This window comes from Perca fluviatilis, chromosome 3 (genome assembly GCF_010015445.1).
Source record: "Perca fluviatilis chromosome 3, GENO_Pfluv_1.0, whole genome shotgun sequence".
In the NCBI taxonomy this organism is placed as follows: domain Eukaryota; kingdom Metazoa; phylum Chordata; class Actinopteri; order Perciformes; family Percidae; genus Perca; species Perca fluviatilis.
In genome coordinates this window covers 10,699,116-10,713,971 of record NC_053114.1, presented here as the reverse complement: position 1 = coordinate 10,713,971, position 14,856 = coordinate 10,699,116, and the positions used below count along the sequence as shown (strand labels likewise).

Genomic DNA, 14,856 nt, shown 5'->3' with positions numbered 1-14,856 from the left:
TAGACTAACAAATATATGGGCACAAAATATTGGACAGGATATAAGAAAACATTTGTATAGTAGTTTCACTACGCGTACAGCCATTCATCCACTCCTCTACACAGTAATAATAATTTATTGTAATCTAGAAGGTAGTGATGAGCCAAACAATGTATTTTCAGGTGGAAGAAGTTTCTATGTGCTATGCCTCCTGTACAATGTTTGTTTTCAATTCAATGTTAGGAGTGATAGCAATTGTATAACATTTATGGTCTACTTGTATATGGTTATGGAGTAACTAATAAATCTTCCATCCATCTTCGTCCGCTTACTAATAAGTAACTAATAAATCTTGATTGGTGAAATTATATTATGTAGTATGTTAAGTATCTCATAAGTTTCTCATCGGTGATTGGCGGTGATTGGTGCGCGCGCGCGCGGGGGGGGGGTGTACTCATAAAATGTCTTCAAGGTTGGCAGGTCTGTGTCTGCGCTGCTCTCTGATGCTCCGAAACCCATGTTAGAGGCAACAGAAACATTTATGCATGTCACGCTAGTAAACACAAAAAAAATTCTGGGGATGGACCCCCAGACCCCCGCATCATATGTCACCAAACAAATCTGGAAACACAACCTTGGCCTTTGGGTTGCCAGGCCAGTTATGATTAAGCCAAATAGTGGTGCCATCTAAATAACATCTACAAACTGGTCAGCTACAATGAACATACACTGGTTATTAACAAGCTGGGCAAGACAATCGCTGTTTTGCATTGCATTCAGTTTATTTAAATGGGTCCGAGCTAAGCCCCGAATCTACTCAAGTCCTAGAAATGCCCCTGCCGTTAGCTACAGTAGTAACTGGATTAAACACGGTTAACATGCTGACAGCTAAACAGTGTAGAAGTTTGACTGTATACCACTGTAGAGCATTCCAACAGTGGAATGTAGCTATGAACTAAAAGACACAAACTAGCACTGGTTACAGTTGTTGTCGGAAAGACAACACAGATGGGATAAAATGTTGCGTTTACTGGTAAACTGGTAAATCTAGTTGTGCATTCAAAGTTATTGTGAAATACCCTTTTTTTCTTTTAACAGCAATTTACTGGTGAAAGAAGTACTTATTGTTAAAAGTTATTATTACATTTGTAATAATCACTTAAATTCCCCCCTTTTTTGTGCTAATCCAAAAATGTATCTGATTTGTGTGTTTTGTGATCCGTTGCACCCCTATTTGAGGGGGATAGGAAATTACAGTGCCTTGCGAAAGTATTCGGCCCCCTTGAACTTTTCGACCTTTTGCCACATTTCAGGCCTCAAACATAAAGATATAAAACTGTAATTTTTTGTAAAGAATCAACAACAAGTGGGACACAATCATGAAGTGGAACGAAATTTATTGGATATTTCAAACCTTTTAAACAAATAAAAAACTGAAATATTGGGCGTGCAAAATTATTCAGCCCCCTTAAGTTAATACTTTGTAGCGCCACCTTTTGCTGCGATTACAGCTGTAAGTCGCGTAAGGGTATGTCTCTATCAGTTTTGCACATCGAGACTGAACATTTTTGCCCATTCCTCCTTGCAAAACAGCTCGAGCGCAGTGAGGTTGGATGGAGAGCGTTTGTGAACAGCAGTTTTCAGTTCTTTCCACAGATTCTCGATTGGATTCAGGTCTGGACTTTGACTTGGCCATTCTAACACCTGGATATGTTTATTTGTGAACCATTCCATTGTAGATTTTGCTTTATGTTTTGGATCATTGTCTTGTTGGAAGACAAATCCTCGTCCCAGTCTCAGGTCTTTTGCAGACTCCATCAGGTTTTCTTTCAGAATGGTCCTGTATTTGGCTCCATCCATCTTCCCATCAATTTTAACCATCTTCCCTGTCCCTGCTGAAGAAAAGCAGGCCCAAACCATGATGCTGCCACCACCATGTTTGACAGTGGGGATGGTGTGTTCAGGGTGATGAGCTGTGTTGCTTTTACGCCCAAACATAACGCTTTGCATTGTTGCCAAAAGTTCGATTTTGGTTTCATCTGACCACAGCACCTTCTTCCACATGTTTGGTGTGTCTCCCAGGTGTCTCCCAGGTTTAAACGACACTTTTTATGGATATCTTTAAGAAATGGCTTTCTTCTTGCCACTCTTCCATAAAGGCCAGATTTGTGCAGTATCGACTGATTGTTGTCCTATGGACAGAGTCTCCCACATCAGCTGTAGATCTCTGCAGTTCATCCAGAGTGATCATGGGCCTCTTGGCTGCATCTCTGATCAGTCTTCTCCTTGTATGAGCTGAAAGTTTAGAGGGACGGCCGGGTCTTCGTAGATTTGTAGTGGTCTGATACTCCTTCCATTTCAATATTATCGCTTGCACAGTGCTCCTTGGGATGTTTAAAGCTTGGGAAATCTTTTTGTATCCAAACCGGCTATAAACTTCTCCACAACAGTATCTCGGACCTGCCTGGTGTGTTCCTTGTTCTTCATGATGCTCTGCGCTTTTACACGGACCTCTGAGACTATCACAGAGCAGGTGCATTTATACGGAGACTTGATTACACACAGCTGGATTCTATTTATCATCATTAGTCATTTAGGTCAACATTGGATCATTCAGAGATCCTCACTGAACTTCGGAGAGAGTTTGCTGCACTGAAAGTAAAAGGGGCTGAATAATTTTGCACGCCCACTTTTTCAGTTTTTTATTTGTTAAAAAGGTTTGAAATAGCCAATGAATTTCGTTCCACTTCATAATTGGGACCCACTTGTTGTAGATTCTTCACAAAAAATTACAGTTTTATATCTTTATGTTTGAGGCCTGAAATGTGGCAAAAGGTCGAAACGTTCAAGGGGGCCGAATACTTTCGCAAGGCACTGTATATTGCAAGCCATTATCTCATTGTTTCATTATTAAAATGTGTGGTATAGTTACATAAGAAATGAATTGCTCCAAATATAGGCAGTTTAAAACATGGCAACCGTATTATCAATTTCGGCAACCAAAAGCTGATGCCTGGTTGCCTTAAAAAGTTTGAGTTGAGCCCTGTGCCAATTTTTTTCTCTCTTCACTCCCGCCTATCTGTGCAAGTTTGATGAAAACAACAACAAACACAGCGTAGCTTACCGGCTGGTAGCATGCAGCTAAAGACACAGGGTAATGTTAGCATACTGGTACCCTGCAGCTGCTCTTTTCCAGACACCATGCCCACTGCCAGAGTGTGAGATAACGGAGAAACTACAGAACTTGAAAATCTTCCGGCTTACCTAAAGTTACCGTGTGGCAACATTTTGTCTTCCCTTTGAGTGAGTTATAGAAACAAATGAGATTCCATGGTGCGCGAATTCATGAATATGTAGGATATTACTACTGTCACAACTTCTCCTTTTGCTTTTTATTAATCTCGCATTGCCAGACATTTCCACAGTGCTGACAGCGCTGGAGTAAGCTGGAGAGCCTGAGTGGTAAAATCATCGTCTGTAAAACAGTTTAATTTCCTATGATTTCTCACATTAAAAGTCCCCCGTTGTTTTGTTAATTAAAAGCTTTTATTATGAAGCAGCAAAATTAGGAAATTTTGGGTCTTCATCAGTTGCAACTTAACGCGACTCCTATAAGTGAACATGAAAAGTAAAATAAAACAGTTATAGAAACTAAACTTCAAAACCACAGTGATAAAGGCTGAACACACAGAGACTGTTCGGCGCCCATCTGTAGACATCCTTATGTTGGCACACAGACAGACTGTGGGCAGCGCTTTTTCATCAGTTCTTGCACGTTTCTAATGTATGATTTACTGTATATGTGAACAATTATATGTAAATATATATTTGCATATAGAGCGGGGAAGAGATCCGATCACAACTGGTCACTGAGGACGCATTTGGAGACATTCTATTGCCATGTGTGAATACACGTACTTAGAGCTGTCCACTTGCGATCAGATCACTCAGGACGTTTGTTAAAACCAGGTCAAAACAGGCTCTTAGTTTAGTTTTCATAGACAGATGGATTCACTGATTTTAGGCTGCATGATGTATGTGTATGGTGTATAACAACACCTTTGCAGTCAAAATACATAACGTCATAACCTACTCATTCTGATCCAGCCAATAGACTTTCTTCATTTTACTTGAACGTTTTATTATTTTTCCAGAATCCGAATGGTCAATTTCATCCTTCAACATACCTACATCAACACAGGAGGTGAGTGTAATTGGTTTAATAGAATTCAATAGTATCATCCAGGGCTTCCGGTTGAGCGAAACATGGAGTAAGACGTGTTTTTCAGAGCTCCTGCAGAATCTGTAAAGATTTAATCCTACAACAGCATTTTAAAGGGGTGATAGAATGATTATATAGGGTATTTTACACTGTTCCTTAAGGTCTCCTAATGGGGTATGTAACATTGGTTGGGCTGAAAATTGCCCGAATGCTATTTTATTAGGCCCTTAACTACCCTGTGAATATGGCTCTATTTGGAACAAGAGCTTTTTTTCCAAATATGGTATGCTAATGAATATTCAGAATGAGCTACGCGCTGATTGGTTTGAGCAAACTACATAGAAACACATGGGAGACTTCGGCAGCAGGCCGCATATTTCAGACACTGCAAAGTTATACATTGTTTGTCGGGCTATTTCGTATTAAATTCACTTCTGAGACTTTTTAAGCGAGAAATCAACTATATAAAGCTCAAATATGGGCCGTTTTACCGAAAATTGATGGCTAATTGCAAATTTGGTAAGACTGTGTGTCGGAGTTGCGCTGGTGCTGCCTCGCCCCCCCCGGTGGCTGCCCTCGCCCCCGCCCTGCCTTCCTTCACAGACCCGGCCTGCTGATGAGGTAATTTGAGCTCGGTCACGGCTGGCAGCCCACAGCAGGGATTACCAACACCGCTGCCCTGACAGAGCTCCAGGGCCTTCAACTCCCCGCTGCTAGCTAAATGGCCCGTTGTGTGAGTGAGAGCGCCGTCAGCGAGCTTGTTACACCAGCAATCTCTTACCACATGTTATACACATGTCACGCCACTTATACAAAATCTAACTAAAGGTCTTATAAAGCTAACAACGGTGTCCGATTTCAAGTTAATGAATATTTGTGAAGACAAAGTGTTTCGTTAGCTGTGACTGTCCCTTCAATCCTAGCTATGTGTAGCTACAAACCACGGATAGTTAGCTTCCTTTTCGCCTTAATTCGAGTATATTTACAGTTTGAATTTCGTCACGCCACTTACACAACATCTAACTATATGTCTTATAAACCTAACAACGGTGTCCAATTTCAATTTAATATTTGTGAAGACTAGCATGGTGTTTCGTTAGCTGTGACTGTCCCTTCAATCCTAGCTACAAATCACGGATAGTTAGCTTCCTTTTCGCCTTAATTCGAGTATATTTACAGTTTGAATTTCGTCACGCCACTTACACAACATTTAACTATATGTCTTATAAACCTAACAACGGTGTCCGATTTCAATTTAATATTTGTGAAGACTAGCATGGTGTTTCGCTAGCTGTGACTGTCCCTTCAATCCTAGCTACAAATCACGGATAGTTAGCTTCCTTTTCGCCTTAATTCGAGTATATTTACAGTTTGAATTTCGTCACGCCACTTACACAACATCTAACTATATGTCTTATAAACCTAACAACGGTGTCCAATTTCAATTTAATATTTGTGAAGACTAGCATGGTGTTTCGTTAGCTGTGACTGTCCCTTCAATCCTAGCTACAAATCACGGATAGTTAGCTTCCTTTTCGCCTTAATTCGAGTATATTTACAGTTTGAATTTCGTCACGCCACGTATACAACATCTAAGTAAATGTTTTATAAAGCTAACAACTGTGTCAGATTTCAAGTTAATGAATTTTTGTGAATTCCAGAGGAATTCTAAGAGGAGGCTAGCTAGCTAACTCTCATTGATATAGCTCCATCCAGCCGCAGGCTCTATCAATGAGACTCACGGACAAGCGGCGTTTATTTCCCCAATCGTTTGTTTAAATAACTCTACACATTATAATTACACACATTAAAAGAGTAACTGGAACCTGTGGTAAGAGAATGCTGGCGTAACAAGCTCGCTGACCGCGCTCTCTCACATACACCGGGCATTTAGCTTGCGGAAGAGGGGAGTTGCAGGCCCTGGAGCTCTGTCAGAGCAGCGGCGTTTCAGTAGTCCATTAGCCCAAAACGGTGACTTTGCGCGGGTATGGAGTGCTGTGGGTTGCCAGTCGTGACTGAGATCCATCTACCTCACAGCAGGCCGGGGTCTGTGAAGGAAGGCAGGCCAGGCGGCGAGGCAGCTACACAGGCAGCACCGGCGCTGAACTCCGACACACAGGCGGACAAAATTTGCAATTAGACATAAATCTTCGTAAAACGGCCCGTATTTGACCTCTACATAGTTGATTTCTCGCATAAGATAGTGAGATTTGCAGAGAAAAGAGGTGTCAATGGGATTTAGAGGTTCTATGTATGTCCTAGTTACCCACTAAACTATCATTGTTCAACTATGACAAGGTAAAATCAGTTTTGCATTCTATCACCCCTTTAAGGCAGTAGGTCGCTGCAAAAATATTAAACAACATCAGTCTGATATTATAGTTGCAGATGGCAGCAAATATAAGTACTCTGGCCCTACTAGCACAAGGCCTGAAGCCTCGGGACAAAGTGCCTCCGGTCGATCTGCTATTGACAACATGAATATGGACTTTGAGGTAATAAAAGCAGAAATTCTCTCCTCTTTGAGGTCAGACATATCGTCTGTAATAAAGAAAGAGCTGAAGAACGCACTCGCTGAAGATTTTGACACAATAAAAAGTGAATTACAGGCGATGAGGTCCGAAATCGCCTGTAATTCACAGCAGTGCAGTGCTGCCACCACGCGCTCCGAAATCGACCAAATGAAAAAGAACATTAAAGACGTCGAGGGAGGGCTCTCCACCTGGTCAGATGAGATGGTTACTCTTCAGACCACAGTAACCAAACTTACTAACCAAGTTGACGACTTGAAAGAAAAGTGCGAAGAGGGAATATTCGCATCACGGGAGTTCCCGAGCATCCTGGCTCAAGTTCACCAGCAGCGGTATCAAAACTTCTGAGAGAGCTGCTGGAAATGGACAGAGATGTCAAGATTGACCGTTCGCATCGCAGTCTCGTCCCAAGGAAACCGGGAGACAAACCTCGCACCATCATTGCAAAATTACATTATGATGGAGATTGTATGGAGATCTTACGAAAAGGCAGGGAACGCGCTCCGCTCAGCCACAACGGGAATCAAATCACTATCTTCCCTGACTACACAGCCAGCGTTGCTAAGGCAAGAGCGGCCTTCGGTGATGTCAGGAGGGCTCTCCGGGGACGACAAGGCGTGCGGTATGGGCGGCTTTACCCGGCCAGATTTCGAATTTCACACGATGGAGAAGAAAAGGAGTTCCGGAATGCGTCTGAGGCAATGGATTACGTGAAGAGGAAAATTATTTCAGAGACCCAACCTGATGTTTGACATGCTGACCTAACTTCGTGAAAAGGATTGCAGCGCGATAAGTATCAGACCCTTACTCACGTTAACGTTTAAAGATTACGTGAAGAGGAAAATTATTTCAGAGACACAACCTGATGTTTGACATGCTGACCTAACTTCGTGAAAAGGATTGCAGCGCGATAAGTATCAGACCCTTACTCACATTAACGTTTAAATACATACAATTGCTTTTGTTCAGCTGACCATGACTATTATTTCTGAAGTAACGTTAGCCTAAATATTTTATGAACGTCCTGATGGACAAGCCATCCTCACAGTTAACGTAAGTGGTCTACTAGTATTTTCAATGCTGTTGTTATAATACTTTTGGCAGATTTTTTGTTTCTGTGGGAGCCTGTGTGATGGTAGATTCACTGCCCCTTTGTTAATTTTTGCACAGGTAATTGCTGGCACATAAAGAAATTTAATTATTTCGTACTGAGATAAGTTGGGTTTGTAGCTGCCTGTTCTTCCCGTGCGGCTAGGGGCTAGGCCCCTAAAATACCTAGACTCATCTATGTTTTGGAGTTCTAAGAACACTTTCTATAGTTCTATCTTTGCAAATCTCATTGTTTCCCTGGGATTTGCCACTGTTAAAAAAAGTGATGGAAAATTGTCTCCACAATATTATCTAACATTTTGGTTTTAAAAGGCATAACATCTATGTATAGTATGGCCCCAGTTTTTTGTTTTGTTTTTTTTTCCTCTTTTTCTTTCTTCGCTCTTCTGGTTGGTACACCGCTCTACAGGTTTGCTCTTATTTTCTTCATATTTATATAATTAATAATGGATTCTATAAAGGTTATAAGCTATAATGTTAAGGGCCTTCACAGCCCTATTAAGAGAAAAATGATTCTGCGTCAGCTAAAACAAACTAACTGTCAAATAGCTTTCTTGCAAGAAACTCATCTCTCGGACGCAGAACATGAGAAATTAAAGAGATCATGGGCAGATAAAGTGTACTTTTCCTCTCATCCATCAGGGAGAAAGAAAGGAGTGTCTATCCTAATACATAGGCAGGTAAATTTCACCTTAGAAAAGACTCATAAGGACGCAGAGGGAAGATTCATTTTAGTAAATGGCTCCATAGATGGCATTAATGTTTCACTTATGAACGTGTACACGCCAAATGAGGACAGGCCTGCTTTTTATTAAAAAAGTTTCAATGTAATTACACAGTATAGTACTGGAATATTATTATTGGGAGGAGATTTCAATTGATTATGTCACAACATTTGGATAGACAACCCAGCTCTACTACCCCATTCTCCCGAATGAGTAAGATGTTAAAATACCAGTCTTCTGAATTTGGACTTGTAGATGTGTGGAGAAGTAAATTTCCAAATTGCAGAGATTTTACATTTTACTCTTATAGACATGCATCTTATTCTAGTATAGATTATTTTTTCACTCCCAAAGAAGAGCTATATAGAATAGTAGATATGAAGATATTACCAATGACAATTTCAGACCATTCACCTGTAGAACTAATATGGAGCATAGGACATAGACAAACGTCCAAACAATGGAGATTAAATGCCTCGCTCCTTAATGATAAAGAATTTATTTCCTTTGTTACAAAAGAACTTGAATTATATCTAAGTTTAAATGACTCTACAGAGGTTTCACCACTCATAGTATGGGATTGTGCAAAAGCATATCTCAGAGGTCGGATTATTTCATTTGCAAGTGCAAAAATGAAAAGAAAAGAGAGAGAGTAGCTAAACAACAAGAATTTGAAAATACTATTGAAAATTTAGAGAAACAACATAAACAAACTTCAAACCCACAACTACTAAATAAAATAAAGGATGCACCAAGAGAATACAATAGCTTAATCACTGATAAGATCAAAGGCAATCTAAGATTTATTAACCAAAGATATTATGAACATGGCAATAGAGCTAGCAGATTGTTAGCAATCAGATTAAGAAAGCAAAGATCTTCAAACATCGTAAAAAAAATTAAATCTAGTCACTCTATCAATCCCCTTACTAAGCCTAATGAAATAGCAGAATCCTTTGCAGATTTCTACAAATCACTCTACAAAAATTCTGATACTTGCTCTGACGATAATATTCTGGCAGCATTCCTAAATAATATAAAATTGAATGAGTTAACAGAGACAATGGCAAAGGATCTGGATGAACCTATTAAAGAAAGTGAAATAATTGAGGCAATCTCTACGTTAAAGAATAATAAAAGCCCAGGACCCGACGGATATATACATGAATTTTATAAAAACTTTAAAGAACTAGTTTCTCCACTCTTATTAAGAGCATATCATTATGCGCTGCAATTTGGTACAGTGGTGCCCTCGTGGAGGTATGCAACCATTGTTGTAATTCACAAAGAGGGCAAAGATCCTGCCGAATGCCAGTCATATCGGCCTATTTCACTGTTAAATCGTGATCTACGAATATTGACTGCCATTCTTGCCAAAAGGGTAAATAGACTAATTAGTCAAATTATACATCTGGACCAAACCGGATTTATCCCAGAGAGATATTATGGAGATAATCTTCGTAGAGCGTTAAATATTATGAGCTATACAAAGTCTACAGGTGCAAAGGTAGTATTCTTGTCACTTGATGCTCATAAGGCATTTGATTGGGTATCTTGGCAGTATCTGATCCAAACTCTTAAACGGTTTAAATTTGGCCCCAATTTCATAAAGTGGATTCAAACACTTTACACAAATCCACTCGCCTCAGTCAGAGTTAACGGTTGTAGATCTGGACGCTTTACGTTAGAACGTGGATGCAGACAAGGATGTCCATTGTCGCCCTTGCTGTTTGCTATCAGCATCGAAACCCTTGCTCAACTCATTAGGGACGACAGTGCAATTAAGGGAATTGTAATTGGATAAGCGAACATAAGTTGTCGTTATATGCAGATGATGTCCTACTTTTCCTAACAGAACCTGAGACAACAATTCCATATTTAAAACAGCTAATTCTCAAGTATGGGTACTACTCTGAATATAAAGTGAATATGGATAAAACTGAGGCCGATGTTAATGGTAAAATTTCAAAACAAATCCAAATTAAAAGTGGGTTCAAATGGCCCAAACATGGGTTTAAATACTTGGGCATCTTTATTCCCTCCTCTTTGGACCAGTTATACGATACAAACTATAAAAAAGTGATTAAAAATATTAGTGAAGATTTAAATCGTTGGACAGCTCTCCCTCTCTCTTTGATTGGCCGTGTTGAATCTATTCGTATGAATGTCTTGCCGAGATTACTCTATTTGTTTCAGATGTTACCCAAAGATGTGCCAAAATCTGTCTTTGATTTGCTTAATAAAATAATTTCTAAATTTGTTTGGCAAGGAAAACGACCAAGAATAAGGCTTAAAATAATACAGTCATCTAAGACAAATGGCGGGCTTGGACTCCCAAACTTTAGGTTTTACTTCTGGGCAGCTCAATTGAGACCCCTGGTTTCATGGATGAGAAAAGACACACAAACCCGGTGGATCAATATTGAAAAGAGTCTCTGCTCCATGCCCCTTAAAATAGTACCCTTTTCCAGTGTATCATTAAAAAATGCCTCCATGGGTCAATGGACTATACAAAGATCATTTGGGCTGTCTAAGAAAATCTCATCTGCAGCCAGCATTGGCTATCTAAATGACTTTGCACCATCTCGTACAGACGTGGGTTTCAAAAAGTGGTCTCAATATGGACTTAATTATCTGCACCAATTATTTCATGATGATACACTTAAATCATTCGAACAAATAAGAAATTAATTCACACTCTCAAGGTGTGAATTTTTTAGATATCTACAACTGAGACATTTCCTCACAACGCATAACGATCTAGAAATTATCAAAAAACCCTCCCCAATAGAAGTTTATTTTAAAGAAATACAAATTGGACGTGTAGTCCAAAAAATTATTTCTAAAGGTTATTTATTATTCTTGACTAAGAATTCAAATAACACGTTACAGATCAAGGAAAAATGGGAAGCTGAAATTAATGAAACAGTTCCTCTAGAAACTTGGGTGGAAGCTTGTGGAGAGGTACATCTTGTGACCATCTCTAATGTCTGGAGGGAATTCAAATGGAAGATATTAACCAGATTTTTTCGAACCCCACAGATAATTGCAAAAATTTCTTCTGTACTAGGTGTATTTGTTTTCATTCTCTGTATAATGTGTACGATATAATTAAGTTTAGAAGAATTGTCAATATTGTGGAAACATGATGGACTGACATGTTAAAACCCAATGCCATACTGTATTGTTTGTAATGCTGTGGTTCTAAATAAAAATATAAGTTTAAAAAAAAAAAAAATAGTATCATCCATAGATTTGTAGACCTTCAGCAAACATACATCAGACACAACAACATATTATCCACTCAGAATCTGAACAGGCAGCCATGAATATTGAGTATCGAACATGTTGTAATATGAGACAAACAGCCTCTCATGCAGATATGTTCTGTTTTTTCTATCAGAAAACCTGGAGGAGCTGTTGATGAAGCATGTGTTTGAAACCATGTTCTGCCTCCATGAGGTGAGTCAACCTTTGACTGATCTTATTAAACTGCTGGAGCTTTTACACAATCAAGTTTTTTGGCTAAGATCCTTTTAATATTGATTATCTGCTGATACAATACAATCTGATACTTACACAGCTGCACACAGTACACTCAACTACAACCTGAGATTAGAGAGATTAGATTTCACTTAGTGATATCTAATCTCCTCCTGAAAGAATTGTTTGTGCCCAACATGCTCAGAAAACACATTCAAAGATATGACATGTTGATTAAATATGTCTGAAAAACCTTTTTCACACCTTAATCCAATAACATTGTTTCAACAAGATGATGGTGTTGTTATATCAGTTTAAGTAATTAATTTGAAATGAATAAAAGTATAACTCAAGGCTATCGTTTTGCCCAGGTGTTGTAACGTTGATGTGAAAGAGTGTAATATCATATAGGATGATGTCTGTATGTTGTTTTTCTGCATGATTCTCAGAGAAAGAAGCAGAAAGATCTGAAGAAGAAGTGGGCTCGATGGTCGGGTCTGTTTACAGAGCAACCATTTAACGACATCAAGTCAGTCAGTCTTTTTTGTCTAATTCTGTCTGTCCGTCTGTTTCGTTGTCCGTCCGTCTGTTTGTATAACAGTGTGACTGTCTCTGTGTCTGTTCCTTTTAAGGATGTTAACTTAATAGATTAAGGAAAGCGAAATGTAAAACCTGTTGCATTTGTTTAGACCAGTAGTTTTCAAACTGAGACAAAGGTACAGAGGTGAAAGGGACAGGTGCATGCAGGTGTTGTAAAAACAACAGGAAGTTAGTTATTGTAGTTTGGCTGCTGATTTGAAAGCTCACCAATATAGTCAGCTCATGGAAGCAATTAAGATACTTGGTGTGTGATTGCTGCAATTTGCGTCAAAAATTGTACTTGTTCTGGGATCCATAACTCAGTCTGAACACAAATCTGAACACACAGGCATAATACACATTTCTTTAACTTCAGCGTGACTTACACGTCTGAGGGTCATCGCTGATGTCCATTGTCAATAAATATCTATAAATCCACTTAGAAATTATTGAGAAAATTTTTTCCCTTATAGCTTCAGAACTTGCCTGAGAATCCTCATGTTTAAATTGTATTCACTATCAAAGTAATCCAGTGATTGATTACATCATGTTTGCCTGTGCGTTTCTTTCCTGCAGGTGTTACTTTGGAGAGAAAGTGGCTTTGTACTACTTGTGGCTGGGCTGGTATACCAAACTGCTGGTTCCAGCTGCTGCTCTGGGTGTTCTAGTGTTCCTGTATGGACTCGCCTTTTTCAACACCAACCCTCTCATGTGAGTCAGATGCTGTTGAAGTTATATGTGGTAAATTATCTAAAATGTGGAAAACACTGGTTAACTTTGTTAAGAATTCTTAAATCTATGAATTCTCGTGGTGGTATTAAAATACACCGGGCCTAATGCAAGAACATTTGCGGATTTTTCTTCTAAACCTCAATGATTTTCTCTTTAGAAGTTTGTTTGTGTGGGTTTTCGAAGTCAGATTCACCAAACTCTCTTAATTGGACATAGCTGTTTTTAAATTTTATTTTTAACAAAATCCACAGCACTAACCTTGCCATTTAAGTATTTCTGATCCGATCTGTGTGTGGGAAAGTTTCATTTAATCAAAAATGTTACCAAAGAGTAAAACGAATAATTTTACTCTGTGGAGCTTCAAGTCCTGCTAGCAGACGAGATTTAGCAGTGTTGAGGAGCTGAAACAATTATCATATTTATATATATATATATATATATATATATATATATATAAAACACATATCATATATCATATAATATTAAAAGTACTGGTGTAAACAGTATGTCATCAGAGCAGAGCTCTACTGTGACAGACATAAACAGGGAAATGTTTGACATGAAGTTAAGATGTTAAAATGTCTTTCCGGAAGCAAAGCTGTACATGATTATTATATTTATTTATACTAATATATTTATATATTTAATATATTTATATATTTATAATATATATATAATATATATAAATATATATTTATACAACAGACACATGTTCCTATTCTTAAACTTATTACTTGTCCTGAAGAATCCAAATATAGTTGCCAAAATATAGTGGCCAAAATGAAATTGAATGATTCCTCCGTGTGCATGAATGCCTTAAATTCTCCTACAATAAGCCTATGGGCCACATAAGAACAAATCTGTTTGCGCGACTGGAACTTGCATGAGGTCCAATATCTCTTGACTCCTGCCTCTCCAACAAGTATTTATGCGATAAGTATTTCTTACCGGCTGTTTCTTACATTCTCATTCTGGAGAGTCCTAAGAAGCCAGCACTTCGTTACAGTTTCTCTCATTCGCTTTGGCATAGTCGTCAAATTACTATTAAACTTTGTCAAACTATATGACTATTTATATGAACATTAGGTCAGTTGTTCATATGACTATAGTCATTTATAATTGCTTTGGCACAAAATGCACTGAGTGAGCCTTGCAGGTCAAAATAGTTTGCATTAATTTGCTATTGAATCCTAGCAAATGCAACTGTGCACATGTTCATTGTGTAAATCCCTACATGCTAAATAGAGCAACAACAATCCCAACAACCTGTCACACATATATTAGATACGTAATAGTTATGTGATATAAGCTTTTTTTTTACCATTCCTAAATCCCATTTGAGGAGTTCCTTTTTGCATGAAGATGGAAGATATATGATGACTGTCCTCACGACCATTTGGCCTTACTTGGTGCAATGGATACTGGTTGTAAGGATATCACAGCAGATTGTTGTAGGGGGTGGCTGCATCATGCCAAAAGATTTTTCTCTCGTTTC

General features: G+C 38.7%; 1 protein-coding gene across 2 annotated transcripts in view; it reads left to right on the top strand.

Annotated features, from left to right (window-relative positions):
• Positions 1 to 14,856, top strand: part of ano9b (anoctamin 9b) — a 90,964-nt gene that overhangs the window by 17,930 nt on the left and 58,178 nt on the right. For both annotated transcript variants that reach the window (XM_039795490.1, XM_039795489.1), the window contains exons 5-8: positions 4,134 to 4,183; positions 11,971 to 12,029; positions 12,500 to 12,579; positions 13,206 to 13,340. In XM_039795490.1, coding sequence (XP_039651424.1) covers positions 4,134 to 4,183; positions 11,971 to 12,029; positions 12,500 to 12,579; positions 13,206 to 13,340 — 324 coding nt within the window. The remainder of the gene's footprint in view (positions 1 to 4,133; positions 4,184 to 11,970; positions 12,030 to 12,499; positions 12,580 to 13,205; positions 13,341 to 14,856) is intronic.